Source organism: Eleutherodactylus coqui, chromosome 2 (assembly GCF_035609145.1).
Source record: "Eleutherodactylus coqui strain aEleCoq1 chromosome 2, aEleCoq1.hap1, whole genome shotgun sequence".
In the NCBI taxonomy this organism is placed as follows: Eukaryota; Metazoa; Chordata; class Amphibia; order Anura; family Eleutherodactylidae; genus Eleutherodactylus; species Eleutherodactylus coqui.
This window is the reverse complement of record NC_089838.1, coordinates 295,824,818-295,852,377: the sequence shown is the minus strand read 5'-3', so window position 1 is coordinate 295,852,377 and position 27,560 is coordinate 295,824,818. Positions and strand designations below refer to the sequence as shown.

Below are 27,560 nucleotides of genomic sequence, written 5' to 3'. Positions count from 1 at the left end.
CATCTACATCAATCCGATGCGACAACCAAACCAAGGACTAGGGCTGAACTCTATGGGGTGACTGGGCACAACGGATGTCGCCCGCACACATACAGCAGGCTGAGGTACTGCGGTGGGTTTAATGCAGGCCCTTGTGAACGGGCTCTTGGCTTAATGAATGGAAACTTCATGCCTCCCTGGACTAGTAATTGATCGGTAATGCCTTGGCTTACAGAGGAAGAGATAAGGAGAAGAAAAAAAACCCAGCATTTCTAAAAGGGGGCCAGCAATGACCTTACCAGACCGAGCCAAAATACTCAAACTAAAGCGCCACAAGCAGAGAATCCTCAAGTATGTCAAGGCCTTATCCAAATACATGTTTTTGTCCCCAAAAAAAAAAACTAAAACAAAAACAAGCACCTAAAAAGGAGCTGTAGCTGAAAAACTCAGCATGCAGTTACATCTCAGGCAGATATGCAGGTGATTAGATGATGGGTATGGCCACCATATTTTGAAGCTGGAGAACCCAAACAATGGAAAAGTTGAAGGGGTTATCCGGGGAGGGGGGGGGGGGGAATTCCTGATCCAGATTATGTCCAGCAGTATCAGCACCTCCATTTCCGGCACTGTGGCACGTGGACCTCTTGTTGTCAACTGACACCTCCGGATCCAAACTGGATAGTGTTTTTTTCCCTCCCCACATACAACATTAAAGGGGCTGTCCTACTTCTAGCTGTTTTGAGACAGCTCCGTACATTACTCAGTGGCCAAGTCTGGTACTGCAGGCTGAGTCCCATTCACCAACATGGGCCACTGAGAAATGTACGGAGCTGTCTGAAAACAGCAGGAAGTTGAACAATCCCTTTAAGCTAAATAGTGTGTGACACACAGCCATTAGCCGTAGGCTTTATTCACACTAGCGCATAAGCTACGCCCAACCAACATAAGCGACCATCTGCAGCATTGGTTTCCAATGGATTTGTTCCCACGGGCGAATATGCAGCGTGTAAAAACATTGCACCGTAAAAAATGGAATATATGCAGCCTAAATACGCACAGACGCTTATACGATGGCTAAAAAGATAGTTGTAGATCTAGCTTCTGACTGATATACGGTGGCGGCTCCCATAGACTCATATGAGAGCTTGAAAAAAAAAAGGGGGGGGGGGGGCCTATTAGCAGCGTCCAATGCTGCGAAAAGCTTACAGGTGCCTCTATGTAGGCATTTGAAGGCATCCCGAGGATTTATGCCAAGCGAGGGTTTTCCAGGGTGCGATGTTTTTGCTAAAAACGACACTCAAAGTTGTGTGAATGGATGAGAAAACACTCATTATCTCTGGCCGCGATAGCGGAAAATCGCCCATTCATGCGATTTTACAGCATGGACGAGAGAATGTAAAAACGCACACGCTCGTGTGAAAGAGGCCATAGTATGTGATGGATTACAACAGCAAGTGTTGAGTTTTAGTGCGGCACCCCTGCAGGAGAAATGAAGCACTACACAGTGCCCAATTACATCAATGGGGTCAGTATAAAGAATTAATGTACTGAGTCCTCCAATGGGACGGTCTTTGAAGCTGCTGTAGGCTCAGACTAAGGGGGAATCCCCATAGGACATATTTCCCAAAATTCCCCGACGTGTTTTGATTGCCCTGAACTGCAGACCCCATCAATTACATACTAGACCGGCAGTCCTATTGAAATAAATAAAAAATAGTATGCATGCTCGACAATAGTATGCTGCCGCGCCATTTCTTCAGGGTGACATGGGATCCCGTTCTTGGGAATGGTGGCGGTCCCAAAGCCCACTGATCCGGCACTTATCCCTTACCCTGCGGAATATGGATCTGTACCACAGAGTAGTAATATAGCTACTGGTATGTGCCAGCGGGAAAATGCCGATATTACCCTGGACCTCCATTGCATATCATTCTGGGCCTTTTAGTTCACCAACGGGCAGCCATGCCCCCAAGCCCGGCTCACAGCGTACTATGCACACGGGTTTTGTATGATTAAGACGTTGCCCCGATCTCCCATGGGCTGGCCGAAATACCCAAGATAAATCGTTACAGCTTCTATCTTGGTGCGTATTATGCAGGGCAGTGCATGGCAATTGGCGGCAAACATCAAGTATGCAATGTGATAGCGTAGATGCTGCGTGCCACATACAGCGAATTACGACCGTCCGGGCCCGGCCTAATGCTGTAAATAAATAAGGGCGGGCTCACACGGACGGACCGGATTCCGTATTTAGGAGGTCTGCACCAGATCCCAGCTGTGAGCCCGGCCGGCGACCCTGCGTACCGGCTATCACTGTATTGCAAATGACTCTGGCGGCTGTCCGACGGTCATCTAGCGGGTACCTGCAGCCCAATGTTAATTGCGTATGGGCTGCAGGTTGGATGGCCTCTGCTGACATCAATGGAGGCCGCCCGTGTGTATTCTCTGGCAAAATAGAGCATACTGCGATTTTTCTTCGCTCGTGGAATATGCAATTTGCATTCCTAAGTGTGAAGGAAAAAGCGAAAGTACAAGCCTTTCAATGCGTGTGATCTGCTGCAGGCGCTGATCGTGGATTCCGCAATAGGAATCCGGTCGCGTGAAGCCGGCCTTAGGCCTCATGTCCACGGGCAAAATAAGATTTTAAATCCGCAGCGGATCACCCGCATACGGATCCGCAACCCATAGGGATGCATTGACCCCCCGCAGGTAAATAAATAGCCGCGGATGGTCAATAAAAGGGAATAAAATAAAAAATAAAAAAAATGGAGCATGAAAAAAAAAAGGTGACATGCTCCATTTTTGTGCGGGTCTCCCGCGGGGACAGCTCCCGCAGGCTTCTATTGAAGCCTATGGAAGCCGTCCGGGAGACCTAAAATAAGAATAACTTACCCGCAGCAGACCGGGCAGGTCTTCTCTTCTTCACGGCCGGATCTTCTTGCTTCGGCCCGGCACATGCGCGCGGCACACTGCCGGCGTGCCGAGTACATCCGCCGGCCGAAGAAAGAAGATCCAGTCGTGAAGAAGAGAAGACCTGCCCGGTCCGCTGCGGGTAAGTTAATTCTCCTTTTCAGCGCTCATGTCCGCGGGGCAGGAGGGACCCGCTACGGATTCTCCATGGACATGAGGCCTTAATGAGAGCTCTGGTGACACTGCCACAGGTATTCTTACTACAGGATATCCTGCAAACATGGCCTGATGGGGGTCCTTGAGGACTGGAGGAACACTGGTGTACATCAAGGAAAGAAGAAGTCGGAAGACTATGGAAGCCGGATCATAGCTGAACACACATACGAGGTGGTTCCAATGTCAGAAAGCCCTTTCACTGCCAACCACTCAATAGTAACACAAAGTACAGACAAGACGACAACCCTCTGGACTTTAGATGTGTGGGGTCATAAAACCTGCTTCAAAATTCACTAACTTTCACTCTTTGCCTTAGAAGAAACAGACGGCCAACAGGAGAGAGTATAAGGGAGACTCCAACTTTCATCAAATAGGTTACAGACTTTAAAGTGTTTATCCAGAATAAACAAAAACATTGCTACTTTCTTCACCAAACAGCCCCACACCCGTTTGGTATTGCAGCTCATCAATGGAGCCAAGCTGTAATACCAGACACAAGCTGTGGACAGGGGTGGTGCTGTTTCTGGAAAAAAAAAACAGTGCCTTTAACATGGATGGTCTATCCTTAGGCACAGTGATGTAGCTGTGGGGCACCTCTGCATGGGACTGACTGCAGTGCCTATGTAAATAAACAGTGGAAGACATGGGGTAAAGGATTGCCTTAAGGCCCTTTTACAGATGTTAATAATCATTCAGCTTTCCGCAATCCAGCAATAACCTGAATGATCACCATTCAGTGTAGATGCATGCCTTGACTGAACGATGGACGATGATTTGTTTGCTGATCTTCAGTTTCTGCATGTATAAAAACTGGGCGACGATCGGCCCGTGCAAATAGGCAGTCAATCCTCCATCAATGACTGCCTGTGCATGGTTGTGTAAAAGCACAGGAATGGTCACTACAGGAACGACTGTTGGGCACTTTGTGTAAAAGGGTCCTTAGTGTCATATATGGTCCCAGAGGTCAGGCGCACACCAAACATTGATGGCCTGTCCTAAAGGTGGCCAAACACTTTAGATAACTATTGATCGAATGACCAGGTACTCCCTCCCCCATATCAGGTACTCCCTCCCCCATATCAGGTACTCCCTCCCCTCCATACATATGCACCCTTGGCAAGTTGAAAACCAACATGGAAGGTCCTTCTTTCATCTGATAACCTGCAGTGGGGGAAAAGGCAGAATACCCCAATACAGATTAGATGGTCAGCTGATGGGTATGGTCACCATATTTTGAAGCTGGAGAACCCAAACAATGGAAAAGTTGAAGGGGTTATCAGGGAAGGTGGGAAAAAAAAAATTCCTGATCCAGATTATGTCCAGCAGTATCAGCGCCTCCATTTCCGGCACTGTGGCACGTGGACCTCTTGTTGTCAACTGACACCTCCGGCTCCAAACTGGATAGTTTTTTTTTTCCCTCCCCACATACAACATTAAAGGGGCTGTCCTACTTCTAGCTGTTTTGAGACAGCTCCGTACATTGCACAGTGGCCAAGTCTGGTACTGCAGGCCGAGTCCCATTCACCAACATGGGCCACTGAGAAATGTACGGAGCTGTCTGAAAACAGCAGGAAGTTGAACAATCCCTTTAAGCTAAATAGTGCATGACACACAGCCATCAGGCTTTATTCACGCTAGCGCACACCCGTCGCGTTTTTACGCCCAACCAATATACGCGACCATCTGCAGCATTGGTTTCCAATGGATTTGTTCCCACGGGCGAATATGCAGCGTGTAAAAACGTTGCACCGTAAAAAATGGAATATACGCAACCTAAATACGCACAGACGCTTCTACGATGGCTAAAAAGATAGTTGTAGATCTAGCTTCTGACTGATATACGGTGGCGGCTCCCATAGACTCATATGAGAGCTTGAAAAAAAAAAAGGGGGGGGGGGGGGGAGGCCTTTTAGCAGCGTCCAATGCTGCGAAAAGCTTACAGGTGCCTCTATGTAGGCATTTGAAGGCATCCTGAGGATTTATGCCAAGCGAGGGTTTTCCAGGGTGCGATGTTTTTGCTAAAAACGACACTCAAAGTTGTGTGAATGGATGAGGAAACACTCATTATCTCTGGTCGCGATAGCGGAAAATCGCCCATTCATGCGATTTTACAGCATGGACGAGAGAATGTAAAAACGCACACGCTCGTGTGAAAGAGGCCATAGTATGTGATGGATTACAACAGCAAGTGTTGAGTTTTAGTGCGGCACCCCTGCAGGAGAAATGAAGCACTACACAGTGCCCAATTACATCAATGGACTGTCGGTATAAAGAATTAATGTACTGAGTCCTCCAATGGGACGGTCTTTGAAGCTGCTGTAGGCTCAGACTAAGGGGAAATCCCCATAGGACATATTTCCCCAAATTCCCCGACGTGTTTTGATTGCCCTGAACTGCAGACCCCATCAATTACATACTAGACCGGCAGTCCTATTGAAATAAATAAAAAATAGTATGCATGCTCGACAATAGTATGCTGCCGCGCCATTTCTTCAGGGTGACATGGGATCCCGTTCTTGGGAATGGTGGCGGTCCTAAAGCCCACTGATCCGGCACTTATCCCTTACCCTGCGGAATATGGATCTGTACCACAGAGTAGTAATATAGCTACCGGTATGTGCCAGCGGGAAAATGCCGATATTACCCTGGACCTCCATTGCATATCATTCTGGGCCTTTTAGTTCATCAACGGGCAGCCATGCCCCCAAGCCCGGCTCACAGCGTACTATGCACACGGGTTTTGTATGATTAAGACGTTGCCCCGATCTCCCATGGGCTGGCCGAAATACCCAAGATAAATCGTTACAGCTTCTATCTTGGTGCGTATTATGCAGGGCAGTGCATGGCGATTGGCGGCACACATCAAGTATGCAATGTGATAGCGTAGATGCTGCGTGCCACATACAGCGAATTACGACCGTCCGAGCCCGGCCTAATGCTGTAAATAAATAAGGGCGGGCTCACACGGACGGACCGGATTCCGTATTTAGGAGGTCTGCACCAGATCCCAGCTGTGAGCCCGACCGGCGACCCTGCGTACCGGCTATCACTGTATTGCAAATGACTCTGGCGGCTGTCCGACGGTCATCAAGCGGGTACCTGCAGCCCAATGTTAATTGCGTATGGGCTGCAGGTTGGATGGCCTCTGCTGACATCAATGGAGGCCGCCCGTGTGTATTCTCTGGCAAAATAGAGCATACTGCGATTTTTCTTCGCTCGTGGAATATGCAATTTGCATTCCTAAGTGTGAAGGAAAAAGCGAAAGTACAAGCCTTTCAATGCGTGTGATCTGCTGCAGGCGCTGATCGTGGATTCCGCAATAGGAATCCGGTCGCGTGAAGCCGGCCTTAGGCCTCATGTCCACGGGCAAAATAAGATTTTAAATCCGCAGCGGATCACCCGCATGCGGATCCGACCACCCGCGGGTAGATTAATACCCGCGGATGGTCAATAAAAGTGAATAAAAAATAAATAAATTTAAAAAAAATGGAGCATGAAAAAAAAAAAAACGTGACATGCTCCACTTTTGTGCGGGTCTCCCGCGGGGACAGCTCCCGCAGGCTTCTATTGAAGCCTATGGAAGCCGTCCGGGAGACCTAAAATAAGAATAACTTACCCGCAGCGGACCGGGCAGGTCTTCTCTTCTTCACGGCCGGATCTTCTTGCTTCGGCCCGACGCATGCGCGCGGCACACTGCCGGCGTGCCGAGTACATCCGCCGGCCGAAGAAAGAAGATCCAGTCGTGAAGAAGAGAAGACCTGCCCGGTCCGCTGCGGGTAAGTTAATTCTCCTTTTCAGCGCTCATGTCCGCGGGGCAGGAGGGACCCGCTACGGATTCTCCATGGACATGAGGCCTTAATGAGAGCTCTGGTGACACTGCCACAGGTATTCTTACTACAGGATATCCTGCAAACATGGCCTGATGGGGGTCCTTGAGGACTGGAGGAACACTGGTGTACATCAAGGAAAGAAGAAGTCGGAAGACTATGGAAGCCGGATCATAGCTGAACACACATACGAGGTGGTTCCAATGTCAGAAAGCCCTTTCACTGCCAACCACTCAATAGTAACACAAAGTATAGACAAGACGACAACCCTCTGGACTTTAGATGTGTGGGGTCATAAAACCTGCTTCAAAATTCACCAACTTTCACTCTTTGCCTTAGAAGAAACAGACGGCCAACAGGAGAGAGTATAAGGGAGACTCCAACTTTCATCAAATAGGTTACAGACTTTAAAGTGTTTATCCAGAATAAACAAAAACATTGCTACTTTCTTCACCAAACAGCCCCACACCCGTTTGGTATTGCAGCTCATCAATGGAGCCAAGCTGTAATACCAGACACAAGCTGTGGACAGGGGTGGTGCTGTTTCTGGAAAAAAAAAACAGTGCCTTTAACATGGATGGTCTATCCTTAGGCACAGTGATGTAGCTGTGGGGCACCTCTGCATGGGACTGACTGCAGTGCCTATGTAAATAAACAGTGGAAGACATGGGGTAAAGGATTGCCTTAAGGCCCTTTTACAGATGTTAATAATCATTCAGCTTTCCGCAATCCAGCAATAACCTGAATGATCACCATTCAGTGTAGATGCATGCCTTGACTGAACGATGGACGATGATTTGTTTGCTGATCTTCAGTTTCTGCATGTATAAAAACTGGGCGACGATCGGCCCGTGCAAATAGGCAGTCAATCCTCCATCAATGACTGCCTGTGCATGGTTGTGTAAAAGCACAGGAATGGTCACTACAGGAACGACTGTTGGGCACTTTGTGTAAAAGGGTCCTTAGTGTCATATATGGTCCCAGAGGTCAGGCGCACACCAAACATTGATGGCCTGTCCTAAAGGTGGCCAAACACTTTAGATAACTATTGATCGAATGACCAGGTACTCCCTCCCCCATATCAGGTACTCCCTCCCCTCCATACATATGCACCCTTGGCAAGTTGAAAACCAACATGGAAGGTCCTTCTTTCATCTGATAACCTGCAGTGGGGGAAAAGGCAGAATACCCCAATACAGATTAGATGGTCAGCCGACCCCCCCCCCCCCCCCCCCCCCCCCCCATAATCTGCAGGTTCAGCTAATGTGTATGGCCACCACAAGTCCTGAAGAGCCTCCATAAACAGGCATTTCCATCTGAGGGCTCTTTCACACGGACCGCTCAATGTTTAGATTCTTGGTGGATCGTGGAAAGCTGAGAGATTACCATTCGGTGTAAATGTTGGCAACAATTGAATGAAGAATGATAATTCGCTTCAGTTTCTGCAGGCATAAAAATCAAACGACGATCGGCTGTAAATAGGCTGTCCACCTATGAATGACGGCCCGTTTATTGTACATGGAGGTGGGCGGCCGGAACGATCATCGCTGGAACGACTTCAGCGCCCGATGGTCAGCCCATGTAAAAGAACCCTAAGGCCGCTCTCGCACATCAGTTTTGAACACTGCAGTATGACGCTTCCATTGATTTCAATGGGACCTCGTAGACATCCACTTAATTTTCGAGCGTGGTCTGCTCTATTTTTGCACGTTTAGTGCACCTCATCACCCATCACAATGATGGGGTGCGCTAAAATGTTTTGCCTAGCGCATGTGTGAGAGTGGCCTAAGGCTTAGTTCTGATTTCCATTCCTCCGTTCCGTTATGGCAGAAACCAGCAGCGCCTGACAATCCTTTGATCATCATGGGTTCCATCGAGTTTCTGCCACTTTACTAGAAGAAATAGCTTGCTGCACTCTATTTTCCAAAACTTTAGAAGGAGCCCATGACAGAAAAGTCCAACTGAAGTCTGAAGAGAGCCTTAGCCCATCCTGACACTCACATCCTGCCTGTGAGAGATGACTTCACGGAAACATCCGAGCACCTTGTGATACACTACTCCCATAACTCCCATAGGAATTAAAAAGTTCCGACAACATCGTAGAACTGCCAATGCGTCCGCTTCCGTAGATCCTGGTCCCTGATGGCCATGAAGGTGGGCAGGAATAGGGTTGGAGGACCTCTTATCTGGGAGATAGAAGCCGGACTCAAGAGGTGGGACCCGCCTGTGTCATACATTCATGGTGTATCCTATACTATGGAAAGGCCGTAAATGTAGGACATGCAAACACCCCTTTAATGCAGGACTATAGATTCCAGCTCCCCTGTAATTAGTGTTAAAATCCTTTTACATGAGCCAATGATCAGGCATGAATGTTCGTTTGCCCGATTACCGGTCCATCTGAATAGAAGTGCAATCAGTCGCTGAATAAACCAACTCTCGTTTGTCGGTTGATTGGATCTATTTTGTATAAAAAAAAAAAAATAAATTAAATGTGAAGGTGCGTGCAAGCCATGGCTGCAACAAATAGGCTGGGTTCACACAGGGCGGATCTGCCGCGCGGCATTTGGCCGCGGCAAATCCGCCCGCTAATCTCGGGATTAGCCAGCCATGTGGACGAGATTTCTCAGAAACCTCGTCCACACGGGACGGCCAATCCGATGCCGTAAATCCGCGGTTTCAGAAGATGCAGCATGTCTATTTACTTTCTGGTTTTTTTGTTTATTTTCGTCGCGGCCGCGCTCTCCTCTATGGAAAAGCAAGCAGCCGGGCCGCTTCAAAGCCGCCGCGGCGGTTCTCTCGGCGGAAATCTTGCGTTTTTTGCTGCAGCCAAACCGCAAGATTTCCGACGGGAATACGCCCCATGTAAACCCAGCCTTACAGTAACAGAAACACATGCCTCAGCACACAAACACATTTACTATCTGAATAGAATTGCACAAGTGTTTATATGAACCACAGACTAATTGAAGATGGTTAGCACATATTTCGATCAAAGCACGTGGGCCCATCCGCCGCACTAAGTACCTTGCCTTTTTATGCAGTTAGTGTAATCACCTGCGCAATGTTATTCAGATATTAAAAGTTTTATGAATGCGGAGGTGCCCATTTCTGTTAGACTAGTTTCACATCTGCATCGGAACCCCCTGGCCGGAGATTCAGTCACAGATCCGACTACAAATTCCAGAAGAAAGAGCGTTGTGTACAGTGCCCTTTCTGTACAAAAGCCAGGCGGAAAGTGGACAGACCCCATTATAGTCAATGGGGGGTCCGTCTGGCGCTGTTAAGTTCCATCCACAGACGGAGCCATTCGGCCATGGGGATTCCCCTTTCCTGCTCTCCAAACTGAGCAGGAAAGCAGAACACCAAGCACAGATGGCAAACCACACTGGATCTTTTACGCACAAATAAAAATACTTACTTTTGGGCAGCATATCCCCCCTCACAAAAATAGATTGTCTGTTGACAAATTGAGTCTATATGGGAATGAACGATCATTTATTCCTATACCTGCACTCATCTGTAAATGACTTCATTAGAACAAATAACAGCCGGTGCTCTTTAATGAGTATATCACCACCCTTGTAAAACCAGCCTTAAGGCCCGTTTACACGCAAAGACAATCTTTCAAAAGATTTAAAGTTTCAGCTATCATTTTGCATAAAGTGTTAATGGGCACTAATGTCCATTAACACTATCTTCATTTGCATGTAAAAGGGCCTTTGGCAGCTGTTTGCAGAACCCAGCGTGTGGGCTGGGCTCTGTAAACAGCTGTCCTGTTCTCACATGGGCTGCAAGCAGAATACAATATAATCTCCCAGCTCCCGCCGAGACAACAGTATGCAGTCTGTTGAGAGATACTTTGTCTCTCTGCTTCTGAATGATGGATTTTCGCCCGTGTGCGGTCGTCTGAACGAATTTTGAGTGATAAATCTTGCGTGTAAATGAGCCTTTAGATTTTGAGCATTTCTGATGTCATGTGGGTAAAGTCTGAAAAATCCAGAAGCTATTCTTCAAAATGCAACATTTCCGGTAACATCGTATAACCCTTTTAGCAGTTGCTCCGTAGCAGATACAAACTATTGCTTTGTCTGTAATCGTTATTAGCCCACATTCAGCCGGCAATTGGGACACATCTGACATAACAAATCTCTGATTAATGCCAAACAGCTTGAATTGGACTGATCCAACTCGGAGATAAGCTGCAGCAGCGGTGCCTGGCAGCTGCTTATCCTCCCCTCTACGGTTGATGAGGCTGAAATCGTAGTAAAAACAGAAGAATAATATATAAATAATACAAATCCTGCTCCAATACACAGTTTATCAGATACAGCTGCAGACAGTGGGAGGGGATGGAAATGAAAAAGTAGAGTACACAAGCCATCCGACCTACGTCATTCACCAACCAGCACAGGAAATGCAGAGTTTTGCATATACTTTTTTTTTTGTCCCGAAATGTGATTACTGTCATCTATCAGAACTTGTTTCAGGTTTTGTGTCAAGTTTATACTAGCAGATTCAGGTCAAAAAGAGAAGAAAGGCTTTATATTAAAGAGGTTCTACAGCAGCTGGAGTCTCATTATAGGGCTCTGCTGCAGTTAGGGCACCCTCGGTTGTGTCCCCACATTGTAAAAACCACTCGCGGCTGAAACTTCGCCCGCCTGCGACATCCAGCGGGCACACAATATATCGCCAGCATTATCGGCAACATCTAGCAACCACTGACTGCTGCGGAGGGGCGAAAATTCAGCCCCTTGTGAGAACCAAGCTTGTGGCCTAAACGTTACCCAACCGTGGCAGTCAACGGTTGCAAGATGATGCCGATAATGGCGGCGAGATCATGTGGCCACTAGATCCCGCGGGTGGCCGACATTTCAGCTGGAAGTGGCTTTTGCTGCAAAGCAACACAGCCCAAGGCCCCTTCACACGAGCGTATGCATATCTGCTCACTGAACTATGTATTTTTGGGCGAATCGGCATGTTTTACTCTACTTTTTGCACCTACGAGGCATGTCCATTTGCAAGCATCACGGATTGTAATGGCTAAAATGTTCCAGATGTGTTCCTTTTCTTATGCAACAACGTAGTGTTTCACATATCTCCTTGAGTATTGTATTTGCACCCCCCCCATTGACTCCTATGTCAATGAGGGTGCAAATATGTAGAAGATAGAATATGGTCTATTTTTTTGGCACGAACGAAATGCGCACACAAAATCCAAAAATGTAAATTAACCCATTGAATGAAGGGGTTCTATTATCTGCATATTACACTCAGAAATACGCCTGTCTGAGCCAAGATGTTCCCTCTAAATACCATCAGGGGTGCTAATACAAACGGCTGAACAGCACCCCAAAAGTTAGTTTGAGGGCCATGATTCAGATGCCTGCAGTACGTAAATCAAAGCGCCCATTTTAGAAAAAAAGCTGACTTTTTTTTTTTTCCGGCCTGTTCATTTCAAAACTGGAAAGTTTTTCTAAAAAGCAAAATAGCAAAAAGGTAAATTGTGTGCAAAACCCATGAAAGAGCCCTGACAGAGCTATTACTATGAGGGGTACCCAGAAGAAGCAGGATTAGTCTCCTGGTTCGCGGGGGGTTACTAGTACCGACTTCTGTTGCTAGGTGAATGTCTGCGGACCCTTCTGAGGCGGTATACCACTTTTTTTGAACAACAGTTTTTCGCACATTTTGTGATGGCCGAAGGGGGTTATGACTAGAGATGAGCGAGCGTACTCGGATAAGCACTACTCGCTCGAGTAATTTGCTTTATCCGAGTATCGCTGTGCTCGTCCCTGAAGATTCGGGTGCCGGCACGGAGCGGGGAGCTGCAGGGGAGAGCGGGGAGATCTTTCTCTCCCTCTCTCCCGCCCGCTCTCCCCTGCTCCCCGCTGCGACTCACCTGTCAGCCACAGCAGCACCCGAATCTTCAGGGACGAGCACAGCGATACTCGGATAAAGCAAATTACTCGAGCGAGTAGTGCTTATCCGAGTACGCTCGCTCATCTCTAGTTATGACGTTTGTCATCAAAAATTGCTTAACACTCAGTGCTGCGCCATTACAAAATAGGGGAAAACACTGGTGACCTTCCCTAACAACATCGGCCGGTACTCCGCCTCAGAAGGGTCCACAGACACTCACCGAGTACAGAAGCCGGTATTAGTAAACCCGCACCCGCCAGGAGACTGACCCGGCTTCTTCCTGGTTCCCCCTCATACATGAGGCATCCAGTCCAGGCACAAATCACCTTGTTCCTTCAGGACGGTTTCACGCGGCCGAGAAAAAACGCAAAAGATCTTTCGAATGGAGTCATATACACCAGCAATGAGGTGCAGGAAGAAGAGTCGTGGCACACTAGCTTTTTGCGTTCCTCAGAATGCCTCGCATGCCGTGTGATGTAGGTCTCCCATTGAAGTCGATGGGAAACACTTTCAATCCTCTATCGGATCGAAACCTCACAAATTCGATTTAAGGTGTATTTGCCTGAAAAGCCTGTCATTCGCGGGTGAATTGCACATTCACAAGCGCGATATCGGTCCAAGTTTCACGCCTGATATGGCGCTCCCCTTCTGACATAATTACTATATATTACAGCCAACATATCGCCCCTCACCACGTCACATGAATGTCATCCATACATCCTCTACATTCATTAGACCAGCGTTTCCTGTCCGCGGCGCCCCCTACAGGTCATGTTTTGAGGATATCCTATAGTAAGAACCCTTGTGGCCTTGACCATAATTACATCACCTGTGAGGAAATCCTGAAAACATGACCTGTTGGGGTCCCTGAGGACTGCAGTTGGGGAACACTGCTTTACAGAGAACTTCTTCATAACATCAGGAGGACATTTCAGGCCACGAGTCGTCCTCTTTCAGGTTCCCTAGCGATACGGGGCCTCATTTATCTCTAGTGTTTAACAGTAAAACCCTTTGTTGCCCATAGCAACCACAGCGTAGTTTCATTTCTTATACTGATGTGGTAAAATGAAAGCTGCGCTGTGATTGGTTGCTATGGGCACCACACTCTCATCAAAGCAGTCTTTGTTGCCCATAGCAACCAATCACAGCCCAGCTTTCATTTTACCACAGTGGTATAAGAAATGACTGCTGAGGTAAAATGAGCGCTGCACTGTGATTGGTTGCTATGGGCAACAGATTCCCTTTTAGACTGCAGTGATGAGGCCTTATTTAGGCCGGCTTCACAAAAGGCATATGTGCACGCAATACGCAGAGAACAGAACCCATTGAATTCACATCTCTGTATTTTTCCCATATTTTTCGGTCACGCAGAAAAAAAAAAAAAAGGGAACATGCTCTATTTTTCAGCGTATTTGCGCACCAAAAGTCCCCATAGAAGTTAATGAGGGGTGAGCAAATGCGTACGTAATACAACAGGAGATGCGTGAAACACTGCGTAATTCTGCAGATAAAAAGAACACATCTGGACCTCATTAAGACTAATTAGCGTTTTCAATCCGTGAGTCTTTGCTTGCTGCGTGCAAATGAACATGCCTTGCAGGCGCAAAAAGTACTGTAAAATGCGTTCATGCGTGCGCAAAAAAAGCATTATTCATTCCGCAAAACAGCAGCGCTCAGGCACGCAAATACACCAACGCTTCTGTGAGGCCGGCCTTAACCAACTGCTTAACAGTGGTTGCTATCGGCAACAAGGACAATCTTACTATTAAACAGTCTGATAAACGAGGCCTCATCATTACTTCATAAAGGGAGCCCGCTGCCCGTAGCAACCAATAACAGCGCAGTTATCACTTTACCACAAATGAAAGTTGAGCTCTGACTGGTTGCTATGGGCAGCGAGGACAGTCTTACTGGCCATATTCATCATTGCACTCTGAGCATGCTCGGAGCATGGTCCGCTCCCTCCCGTTCCTGCCTGTATTCCGCTTCTTCCCATCTCACTTTCCATGTTTTCCATGCTAGGATGAATATGCCCCCCGATCGGCCCCCTTCACACAAGCATATGCGTATTTGCAGAATGAACAATGCCCTTTTTTTTTTTTTTGCGCGCGCATTGGCGTATTTTACTGGACTTTTTGCGCCCGCAAGGCATGTTCATTTACGGGTTGCAAACAAAGATGCTACAATTGAGATGGCTAATTACTCTTAAGGAGTTCTTTACGTAGCGTTTCACGCATCTAACGTATTGCGCATGCACATCTCCATTGCCTTCCTGCGTCTTTCTTGCATTACTGAAATATGCAAGAAAAATATGTGCCTGTGAACAAATGCATTGAAATCTATGGGCTCTATTCTCTGAGTATTGCGCTACTAAATATTGCGAGTTTTGAGGCCACCATATAGATCACATCAAACATACATTTAGCATTAGTGATCTCAGGAACAGACACAACCAGTGAGGTGCGGAATGTCCCCACCGAAAAACCGGGAGAATTAAGCTGGAAAAGCGCAGCTTCAAAACCCGCGGCCTTTTCATAAAAGTTTTGCCGTCGGCATTTCGCTGCGGCCATCTCTCCCCACAAAGAGAAGAGAGGCTGCTGCGGAAATGAAAAAAGAATTGACAGAATCGCATGCTGATGTTTCAGCGCCACATGTCCGTTTCCACGCGGCTTGGCCACGGCGTGCAGGTGAGATTTTTGCAAAATGTCATGCACTTTGCTGGCTAATTCCGGGATTAGGAGCCGCGGGCGGAATTGCCGTGTGGACTCTCCGCACGGAAATTCCACGGCAATTCCGCCCCGTGTGAACCCGGCCTTACATGGCAGCATTTCATTTAGTTTTTCTGCACCAGTAATTACTGAATGAAGAAAGTTGATGGATCTCAGCTCTGAAGCCGGTAGAATTGTGAATGCTGCTGTGGACTATAATACCAGCTGTAACTCAATGCAGTATCAGTAACTTTTTGTATACATGACTGAACTTCCATAACGATTATGTGCAACTGAAAAATGTTGCGAGAAAGTGAAGCTACAATCAGTCTTTTGGTGAATTGATCAATTCCCCATTATTCTTAGCACCTCGGTTATTCATGTAGGTGCAATAACACAAGTACCGCAGTGTAGCCGCAATACCAGACAGTGCCTATGAACAAGAGTGGCGCTATTTCTTGTTTTTTTTTTCCTAATCTCATCTAAACCCTTTAATATTCCGCATACATTCCAGTCTGGAGAACGCCAGACACGACCGGGTCCATCCCTCAAGGAAATCTTCTACATCCTCAAACTCCCATATAACTGAGTGAACATGTTATTAAAGCTGTAATATACAATTATCTGGGCTCGGAGACGTAACCTTCAATTTCCACCTGTAATGAGCCTACGACAAGACGCAGAGGCCTCCTCGTGCCAGCTGCTCCCCTGCCAATGCCAACATTCCCCAGAATGAGAGAATTTCAAGCAAAAAAGGTCAAATTATAAAAACAAAAGTGTGGCTACTCCTTAATACGGATTGAATAGGGGATTCTAAGCATTTTATACACTATGTGTCAGGAGCCCATTCGGTATATTTTTCTTACATTAACCCCTCTTCAGCTAGATCGGGACGGGACTGAGAAAGCAGTCTTCACCTCACTGCATAGCAGTAGACAGAGCTCCATCCAACCGTGCCTGCACAGACGTCTCTTCCCATATACAGTACCGGTTTATTACTTTCAGTCCTACTAAGCCCCAATGTATCCCCGGGTGTTCTATAAATCCCCATCCTGCTGCTGTCCCTGGCAGGAGAAGCTGTTCTGTGTTGCAGACAGCTTCTCCACTAAACAGCGTGCCCGCTCCCCGCCAGATCTGATGCATCGGGTTGTGACATGGTCCACTATACACCCAACACACAGTGAATCGGGTCAAGCGGGGAGCATATGCACTGTGTAGAGGAGAAGCTGTCTGCAACACAGAAAGGCTTCCCCTGACACAGAGCACAGCCAAGGATAGCGGCAGGAGCGGGATAGGGATTTATAGAACTACCACAGTGGAGGGGCACAGGATGACTGGAAGTAAAACACATGATATATTTGGTAATAAACCGCTACTGTATATGGAAAGGGCTGTCTGCAGCTGGTGCAGACACAGCTGGAGCGCCCCCTTCTGCTACGAAATCGGCTGAAGACTGATTTCTTAACCCAGTTTTAACACAGAAATAGAACATGCCGCGATTTGTTTTCCACGTGTTTCCACGCAGAAAAATCGCGCTTTCCGCCCATGCCCGGCAGCATAGGATTGTGTTTTGCAATGCAACCCCATGCAGGCGAGCACAGGCGGAAATTGTGCGGGAAGTCCTGCAGCAGAATTTCCGTGTGAAGGGGGCCGAAAAAGGAGCATGTTGCGTTTTTTTTCCCCATGCGTGAAATCCGCAAATAGACTTAAAATACTATCTGTGCCTACTTAATGAGCGTGGATGGTCAATGCTTTCCTATGGGATGTGGTTTTTCAGGTTTTTTTCCAGGCAATTGGGCTGTGTGAGGGCTCGTTTTTTTGCAGTACCATTTAAGAGCACAAATGTTTTTTCAATTGCTTTTTATTAATTTTTTTCTTAGAGTCATGGGTGACCAAAAAAAAAGCATTCTGGCGTTGTGTTTTTTTTTTCTGAAATGGCTGCCAATCACTGCTATTCAATGGGTGGCTGTGGTTGGTTCATCAAACGCTGGCTCTGATTGGTTCTTGAGTGGCGCGGCTCAGCCAATCAAAGCCAGCGCTTCCTAGTGGGGGGGAGTTTGAATCCCTGACCAGAAAGAGCTGAGAGAAAACTGAACGCAAGTGCCAGGGACCTGCAAAGAAGATGCGTCAGAGTGAACAGCCGCTGTTAGTTGATGCATTTGCTTTTCTATGCAGATAGGGCTTATTTTAGGGCTTTTACAGTAGCATTTCCTACTGTAAAAATTGCATTACGTTTTCATGAGATGCGAAGCAACAGAAAGGAAGTATCCATAGAAAAACATGGCCTACAAAATATTTAGCAACCAACTATTTTTTTTTCCCCTCGCAATGTTGCAGGCTTTCAAATCATCACTAATGTGAAGGAACCCATTGAAAAAGCCTGGGCTTCACATACATGCGATTTGTAGGGCTGTCGCATCACAAAAAAAAAAAAATTAAAAAATTGCGGTATTTTTCGCCCGTGTGAAACCGGCCTAAGCTAGAGCTTCCAAGCCTGTGCTATATTAATCCCGCACACATGTACCTAGGGTGCTAAGGGGTTGAACAAGTTACAGTGTACAGTGCCAGGATTTTACAAAGATCAGCTTTTTTCATATGTCCCATTATGGCACAAAGGCATCCTTGCCCCACTAAAACAAAAGGCATCATGTTGGAAACAGACAGACCCAATTATCAATGTGGTTTGTCAGGCATCTGTCATATAGAAAAGCATTGGGTCTTCCAATATGATGTGTTAAAGTGGTTTAACCAATCAAGGATCAAGCACTGTAAATTTACAGCGCTTGATCCTAGGCTTTAATACCAACCGAGGGTAAAAGTACAGCAGGGGGTTGGTGGAAGAATTAAAGCCCTTGTTTCTGCAATCAGAAGCAGGTCTGATTGTCAGCTGTTAAGTCACAGCTGAGACCCTAAAGGTGAAGGCAAGAGTGTTTTTTAACACCTTCTAACTCAATCAGCGCTATCTACTAAAAAGTGCAAGTGGGAGTATAACTTCCACTATGCAAGCCAGCAGTCATGTGACAGCCGGGATCCCCTGCTACAGCAGAGCTGCATCGTCGTAGGAGACCCCGATTAGTTCTGCCAGTGACTATGGTATTGTCACTATAGGAGATGTTTTTTCCTGTAACTGGGGCTCCTATGGATGCCCCAGCTACAGTGGAAAAGTGTAAAAAAAAAAAAAACAACAAAAAAAAAACAAAACACGCGAATGTCCACCCCAATGGTCTTGAAATTTTGATTTAAATTTTTTGTAAAGCTTTTTACCCCCAATAAAATGAAAAAAAGTCAGTGAGGTAAAAAAATTAAAAAATGAAATCACCCTATGTGTCACGGGGGGGGGGGGGGGGGGGGGGGGACACTGCAAAAATAATTTTGATGACTGAAGGGAAAAAAAATATTGGGCAGTTAAACCACAACATGGTTAAAATCCCTAAAAAGTGTCTGGTTCTTTAGGGCTAAAACAGCCCGGTCCTTAAGAGGTTACAGGGGTATGGCAACCCGAGACATTCATTGCATATCCAAAGTATATGCCACGAAAGTCTGATGGATGCAGGTCCCACCAATGATGGTCCTCACTGCCCCCCGAAGGGACGCGTCTGAATACAGTGTCCGAGGCTGGTGGAGACAAAGGCCCAATGTCAAACGGGCAGATTTTATTTATTAAGTGTGCGCGGGTCATCCGCAGCTCCAGCCGCCCAGAGAGAAGCATTGGGCATCCGCACTGTACTTAAGTCCTTCGGATTTGATTGTAAATGATTTGCGGATGCCACGCGCGGATAATAAATCGCAGCACGCTCCATTTTACCGCAAATCTGGCTCCATTCATCTCTATGGGAGCTTAGGATCCACAGTGCATCCGCAGATACATTTAAACGCATTTGCGGATCCGCTGCGGATTTGAAGGTTAAAAGCAAAGGGAAAAAAAAAAAACTTTAAGATAACCCGCAGTGCATCAGCTGCGGAAATCCGCATGAAATTATGGAAAAAGCCAAGCAGACGTCACTACACCATCTGTGTTACTCCCATAGAAGTGAATGTGCGTTATATAGGCAGCGGAGTACATGGAGCCCAGACATTTCTGCAGCTCCAACGTAGCTCGCTGTATTACGCCGCTCATGTAACCCTCATTCACTTCTATGGGAGTTTCGGAAACAGTATATCGCAGTCCGTCCACTTGAGTCCAAGCTACTACATTCCAGGGGCAGCGGGGACCAAAACTAGGGACAGCGGTGAGACTCCATCTTTCAGACTTCCATGGGAGTTGCAGTTCCGCATGTTGGAGCACTACAGAGAGCAGGCTCACCTCGTCATCACTAATATCAGGTTGCATCACCTTTTATTAGAATGAATCACCAGAATGAAGAGTAGTAAGAAAAGCCGCCTGCACATGGCGATGCCGTAGGACAGCTCCGCGTTGTGCAGGGTGGCAAGAGGACTTCTAGGGCCCCCTATCATACCTCGATAACTAATGGTGTCACGTCCCATTAGTATGACCGCACTATTCTCTACCGGAGTAGGACTCTGTAAGAAGAACACTATATGACGCCACTATATGGTTGGGTTCCTCTCTATGGGAGCGTCGGAAAAGCATGCAGCCATGCCGATCCAAAACCTGTGGCTTAGTGCCGCGGGTTTTGAAGCAGCGCTTTCCCGGAGGAAATCTCACGGTTTTTCGCTGCGGCAAAACCGCGAGATTTACATCAGGATTCGGCGCTGTGTGAACCCAGCCTAAGGGTCTCTGCGGTTCCGTGGTACGGCGCTACAGAGACTATTCTTCCTGTCAAGCTCCAACGCAGTCGCGAACACAGACTAATAATAAAGTACAGACGGACTATTAATATCAAATTATGTTAACCCCTTAAGGACCCAAACCTTTTTTCTCTCTCTCTCTCTCTCTCTCTCTCTCTCTAGATCCCCGCGGCGGAAGAGAGGCAACTATAGCTCTACTTGTTATTTTATAGGGGTTGTACCCAAAGAGCACGTTATCCCTCATCCATGGGAGAGGGGATAGGCTGATCGATGAGGGAAGTCCCACTGCCAATTTCAAGAACAGGGGTCCCCTGTCTTCCTCACTGCGGGGTTACTGCACCCCCACAATGAGGAGAGGACTGAATGCAACGCTGGTCGCGCAGGCGCACCATTCACTAGCAATATGGCCGCCTGCACACGACCGGGTCGGATCCCCTATGGGGCATCCCACAGCAGAATCCGACCCTGTGCCCGGCCGGTGACCCCGCATACCGGATTCTTCAAATTCTGCACTGCGGCTGTGCCGACCGATGCACCTGCGCAGTACGGATTATGCCGTCGCTAGGCGAGGACGCGAATTCCACGACATTTCTGCAATGATGATTATAGAAGGGCCACACGTCGGACGGCTTCCACTGACTTCAATGGAGGCCATCCGCACGGAATCCGCCTAAAAATAGACATGCTGCGATTTTTTACCCTATGAGCGGAGAATCGCAATTGATTTCTGCTCATGGGCGGTGGAAGCGCTTTTAGATAGCGTGCAGTGCTCGGAGCACTCGGCGCTCCCATTGAAATGAATGGAGCGCTGACCGCGCACGCTCCGCCAGAGTGACGTCACTGCGGGAAGTGACAGCACAGCGGGACACGGGAGTCCCGTTCCCTGGATTGGCCGAGGGGCTCAGCGGCGAGACCCCCACCGATCAGCAGGTCATCCCTTATCCTGTGGATTGGGGATAACTTGTAGGACTATTAAAGGGAAGCTGCCCTGTGCCCGGACATCCCCTTTATACTCTATTCTACATCATTGGGGATTTTTTTTTTTGCTTTTTACGGCTTTTCATATGGATATTACTATTTTTACGCCGGCGTACGCGTATTCGTACACGCCTGAGCGCTGCGTAGTTGAGGAATGAGCGATGCTTTTCCGTGCGCACATCGCCGTAGGTCGCTGAGATTTAAATGGCTAATTACTTCCAGACGTATTCTTTTACCGGCACAATTTAGCGAATTTTCACGCATCTCCTTGCGCATTTCACGTTTCGTGCCCCGCCCCCATTGGCTTCTATAAGGACCTTTGGTGCACAAATATACATTAAAATTGAACATGTTCCATTTTTATTTGCGCAACCAAAACGCACCGCAGAATACGTAAATGTGAGCGAGCCCATTGAAACCAATGGCTTCTATTCTGTGTTTTGCGCACATGAATACGGCGGTGTAGCAGCAGCCCCAGGATCCCGCTCGCTCGTACATCTTCGGGATTATTTTTTACGTTTTTTCGGATACGATTATCACCGTAAAAAACAACAAACAATCAAAAAGTAACAAATTAGCGCTAATTACAGATAACGACGCAATAAATACGGATTCTGCAGACTTTTCTTACCTTCTCGGGCTTTTAGCAGCACCGTATTCGCCACAATGTTTTCCAGTTCCATCCTATCCTGGTTTACGGCGCGGCGGTCATTCAACGGACGCGGAGATTCTCATTGGGAGCAATTAGACAGCGATCTGACCCGAGAAGCGTGGAGTCCGCAGCCGAGGCATGAACCGGGGTCCTAGACAGCCAGATTAACCCCCTGCGAGCTGGAATGATCAGTAGAGGCAATAAGGAGCCCAAGAAGAGCAGCTGCTCCGCCAATCACATCGGTCCTCCAACTGTCTCCAGCTGGACGAGCGCGGCGTGCCCCCACTGCGGGGGATGGGGGTCCTAGAGAGACAACTTGTAGGATGCGGGGAGCCCCATCTATCGGCGACACACCGGCTCCGCCCCGGCGCTGGTCCCGGTCCGGGGGGTGCGGGTCCCCGGGGCGCATATTAACACATTCTGCCGCAGTTCTACAGCGCGGCCGATTCAGCCAATCAGCTGGCTGGAATCGGCACCACGTGACACAGCGGCGTGCCCGCGCATTGCCGTGCACGATGAGCTGTGCCCGCGCGTCACGTGGGCTGTGACGTCACCGGGCCTTGCATTTGCCCGCGGATTTTGAACAGTATTGATCTACGGAGGAAGCAAGCTGATGGTTGGAGCCTTTTCCCCAATTTACAAGAGATGGGAGAGTAAGATTTGTGCTCTACGTGTGGTGAGTACCCACCTGAGATTTGTGCGCTGTGCGCTACGCTGTGCGCTACGTGTGGAGACGCGGTTACCTGAGATTTGTGCGCCGTGCGCTACGCTGTGCGCTACGTGTGGAGACGCGGTTACCTGAGATTTGTGCGCCGTGCGCTACGCTGTGCGCTACGTGTGGAGACGCGGTTACCTGAGATTTGTGCGCCGTGCGCTACGCTGTGCGCTACGTGTGGAGACGCGGTTACCTGAGATTTGTGCGCCGTGCGCTACGTGTGGAGACGCGGTTACCTGAGATTTGTGCGCTACGCTGTGCGCTACGTGTGGAGACGCGTTTACCTGAGATTAATGCGCCGTGCGCTACGCTGTGCGCTACGTGTGGAGACGCGGTTACCTGAGATTTGTGCGCCGTGCGCTACGCTGTGCGCTACGTGTGGAGACGCGGTTACCTGAGATTTGTGCGCCGTGCGCTACGTGTGGAGACGCGGTTACCTGAGATTTGTGCGCTACGCTGTGCGCTACGTGTGGAGACGCGGTTACCTGAGATTAATGCGCTGTGCGCTACGCTGTGCGCTACGTGTGGAGACGCGGTTACCTGAGATTTGTGCGCCGTGCGCTACGCTGTGCGCTACGTGTGGAGACGCGGTTACCTGAGATCTGTGCGCTACGTGTGGAGACGCGTTTACCTGAGATTAATGCGCCGTGCGCTACGCTGTGCGCTACGTGTGGAGACGCGGTTACCTGAGATTAATGCGCCGTGCGCTACGCTGTGCGCTACGTGTGGAGATGCGGTTACCTGAGATTAATGCGCCGTGCGCTACGCTGTGCGCTACGTGTGGAGACGCGGTTACCTGAGATTAATGCGCCGTGCGCTACGCTGTGCGCTACGTGTGGAGACGCGGTCACCTGAGATTTGTGCGCCGTGCGCTACGCTGTGCGCTACGTGTGGAGACGCGGTTACCTGAGATTAATGCGCTGTGCGCTACGCTGTGCGCTACGTGTGGAGACGCGGTTACCTGAGATTTGTGCGCTGTGCGCTACGTGTGGAGACAACACCCAAGATTTGTGCGCTACGTGTGGTGAGTACGTCATCTGAGATTTGCGCGACGCCACCTGGCGCAACCTGTCTTTTTTTGCAGATTTGTGCGCCTTATTGCAAAATTACGTGTGGAGAGGATCCTGACGTTTGGATGCGTTTCGAGAAGAATTTCGCTTCGCTCGGACCCCACCTGACATCACTCAGCGAGGTAAGCTGCTGCATCTGCCCAAATTTTCATCGCGTGCATCTGCTCATATGCGCATATTTGGCGCATATTTGCAGGTTTTCGCTTGCATCTGCTGATATGCGCATACTTGGCGCATATTTGCAGGTTTTCGCTTGCATCTGCTGATATGCGCATACTTGGTGCATATTTGCAGGTTTTCTCCTGCATCACCTGATATGTGCATATTTGCAGGTTTTCGCTTGCATGTGGTGATATGCTCTCCGTTTTCCACAGGACGACTCGTGTGGAGAGGAACCTGACATTTGGCTGCGTTTTGTACAACGTACGGAACCGGAGATTGGCGTTTTAGGTGCTGATCTCACATTTGCCCCCCGCCTTTGGGAGAGGACGACTCTTCTGGAGAGGAATTTCGCTTCGCTAGGACACCACCTGACGTCACTCGGCAAGGTAAGCTGCTGCATCTGCCAAATTTTTCATTGCTTGCATCTGCTCATATGTACATGCATGCCTGTATGCGTACACGCATGCCTGTATGCGTACACGCATGCCTGTATGCGTACATGCATGCGTGCCTGTATGCGTACATGCGTGCGTGCCTGTGTGCGTACATGCGTGTATGCGTATATGCCTGTATGCATGCCTGTATGCGTACATGCGTGCATGCCTGTATGCGTATATGCGTGCGTGCCTGTATGCGTGCATGCCTGTGTGCGTGCCTGTGTGCGTGCCTGTATGCGTACATGTCTGTATGCGTATATGCGTGCGTGTCTGTATGCGTATATGCGTGCGTGCCTGTATGCGTACGTGCGTGCCTGTATGCGTACGTGCGTGCCTGTATGCGTACGTGCCTGTATGCGTGCATGCCTGTATGCGTGCCTGTACGCGTACGTGCGTGTCTGTATGCGTGCGTGCGTGCCTGCGTGCGTGCGTGCCTGTATGCGTGTATATGTGCGTGTATGCGTGTATACGTGCGTGTGTGCGTGCATGCGTGCGTGTATACGTGCGTGTGTGTATGCGTGCATACGTGCGTGCACGCATGCGTGTGTGCGGGCGTGCATGCCTGTATGTATACGTGCGGGCGTGCATGCCTGTGTGTATACGTGCGGGCGTGCATGCCTGTGTGTATACGTGCGTGCGTGCATGCCTGCCTGTGTGTATACGTGCGTGCGTGCGTGCATGCCTGCCTGTGTGTATACGTGCGTGCGTGCATGCCTGTGTGTATACATGCGTGCATGCCTGTATGTATGTATGTCTAATTCTTCTGTCCAGGTTGGGGGAGTAGTGGTCATTGTAAGTGGGTTGAGCGGATCTAGGAATCAGTAATACTGGTGGGATGTGACTGTTAACCTGCTGTTTTCTCGTCATTTACTGCAGATCTGACGTCCTTGAGAACGGGAAGGCTGGCAGACAGTGAAGAGACCCTCAACGTTCAGCAATCTTGAAACCCTTCTTTTTATGAACTGTTTTTTTCCCAGTGACTCCCTTTTTTTAGATACGCTTTTTCTTTAAAAGAATTATGACGCAGGATCCTGAAAAACTGCGCAATATTTTACTGCAATGCATTAAACAGAAAAGACCCACAAACACAGCGGCCTTTGGTCTATATCACGGAATGAACCTTGTTGTAACATCCACACTAGCAATAAATTATAAAATCTGAATTGGGTGGAGTCTGTCGTGTTTTCACTATACGTTGCAGTTGGCGGTGTGCCCTGTCCTGCTCCTGATGCAGTTGGCGGTGTGCCCTGTCCTGATGCAGTTGGCGGCGTGCCCTGTCCTGCTCCTGATGCAGTTGGCGGCGTGCCCTGTCCTGCTCCTGATGCAGTTGGCGGCGTGCCCTGTCCTGCTCCTGATGCAGTTGGCGGCGTGCCCTGTCCTGCTCCTGATGCAGTTGGCGGCGTGCCCTGTCCTGCTCCTGATGCAGTTGGCGGTGTGCCCTGTCCTGCTCCTGATGCAGTTGGCGGTGTCTGTTATGTGGCATGTGTATGACTCCTGTTCTGTGGTGTGGCTCCTCGGATCTGCTATGGCCCAGTTCTTAAGATCGCTGGGCCGCCCTCTTACTCGGCTGATGTCCCCGCTTAGGTAGGGCCACTGTCATCCTCCCTGTATCACAGGCTTGGTTGCCTGGATTCTGTGTGACTCTCCTGTGTTCCCTGTGTGCATGTATACTACTAGACTACCACTCCTTTAGTCACGATCGTGTGGGCCCTCTGCTTTATCTGCTCACACGATTGTAACAGTCTCTTCAGAAAGCCACTGACTACTCCTTTCTTTTTGGGCCCAGTGGTGCATACAGACATAACATTAGGGCCACGCTGTGTATACTTGTGAACACGAGACAAAACAGGGGTATCCATTTCGGAGGTTCAATCCTTTTGATGTGCAATATAGAAAAAAAAAGGTCTTGAAAAGGACATGTTTTCTAAAAATTAAATATTATTTGGTCTCCTAAATTGCATTAATTCCTAAAAATAAATGTGGGGTCAAAATACTCCTGACCCTCTCAGAGAATACATTAAGGGGTGCAGTTTTTAAAATGTGGTAATTTGTAAGTATCTATCATTATGACTAAGGATGAGCGAGTATACTCGGTAAGGCACTACTCGTTCGAGTAATGTGCCTTAAACGAGTATCTCCCTGCTCGTCCTTAAAGATTTGGGGGCCGCCGCGGGGGAGAGCGGGGAGGAACGGAGGGGAGATCTCTCTCTCCCCTGCGACTCACCTGTCAGCCGCAGCGGACCCCGAATCTTTAAGGACGAGCAGGGAGATACTTGTCTAAGGCACATTACTTGAACGAGTAGTGCCTTAGCGAGTATACTCGCTCATCCTTAATTATGACACCTAGCAGCCTTTGCAAACTTGGATTGGTGTAGGAAAACTAAGGGCTCATGTCCACGGGCAAAATAAGAATTAAAATCTGCAGCGGATTTTAACTCTTCTCCCGCGCGCGGATCCGCACCCCGTAGGGATGCATTGACCACCCGCGGGGTAGATAAATACCCACGGATCGTCAATAAAAGTGATTTAAAAAAAAAATGGAGCATGAAAAAAATCTGGACCATGCTCCATTTTCATGCGGGTCTCCCGCGGGGACGGCTCCCGCGGGCTTCTATTGAAGCCTATGGAAGCCGTCCGGATCCGCGGGACACAAAAATCAGATTTTACTCACACGCTCCGGTTCTTCTCTTCGCCGCGGCGCCATCTTCTCTCATTCGCGGCCGGATCATTTTGCTTCGGCATGGCGCATGTGCGGGGCACGTCACCGACGTCATCATGCACATCCGCCGAGCCGAAGAAAGAAGATCCGTCCGCGACGAGAGAAGATGACGCCGCAGCGAAGGAAGTATCCGGAGCGTGTGAGAGGTAAGTTAATTCTGATTTATTCCTATTTTCAGCGCTCATGTCCGCGGGGCAGGAGGGACCCGCTGCAGATTCTACATGGAGAATCCGGAGCGGGCCTGATTTTCCCCGTGGACATGAGGCCTAAGTGTTCCTCTAAATTCCGAAAAGAAATGTTAAATTTGTACGTCTCCTAAATGGAAAAAATAAATTTACAAAAGTTTTAAACCGTGCATCCAGAATAAAGTGAACAGATGGAAATCTATATGTTCGCACAGATTTGTACAGTATGTTTGCACTTATTTTATGACATTTGACAATGTGAAAAAATGAAAATTCAAAATTGTGCAAAGTAGCAATTTTAATAAATATACACAACTTTTAACAGTCCTTTTTT

At 48.4% G+C, this 27,560-nt stretch overlaps 1 protein-coding gene and 1 long non-coding RNA gene across 2 annotated transcripts in view; one reads left to right on the top strand and one right to left on the bottom strand.

The window, feature by feature from the left end:
* LOC136612741 (G protein-coupled receptor kinase 5-like) overlaps positions 1 to 22,337 on the bottom strand; it is an 80,926-nt gene extending 58,589 nt beyond the window's left edge. Inside the window, exon 1 of the mRNA XM_066593361.1 lies at positions 21,918 to 22,337. Within this exon, the coding sequence (XP_066449458.1) occupies positions 21,918 to 21,969 (52 nt within the window). The 5' untranslated portion in view covers positions 21,970 to 22,337. The remainder of the gene's footprint in view (positions 1 to 21,917) is intronic.
* A 1,264-nt stretch (positions 22,338 to 23,601) lies between these two features.
* Positions 23,602 to 25,485, top strand: LOC136610840 (uncharacterized). Its single transcript, XR_010790181.1, has 3 exons — positions 23,602 to 23,845; positions 24,098 to 24,271; positions 25,199 to 25,485. It is a non-coding gene; the product is annotated as an uncharacterized lncRNA (long non-coding RNA).
* Positions 25,486 to 27,560: the final 2,075 nt, after the last annotated feature.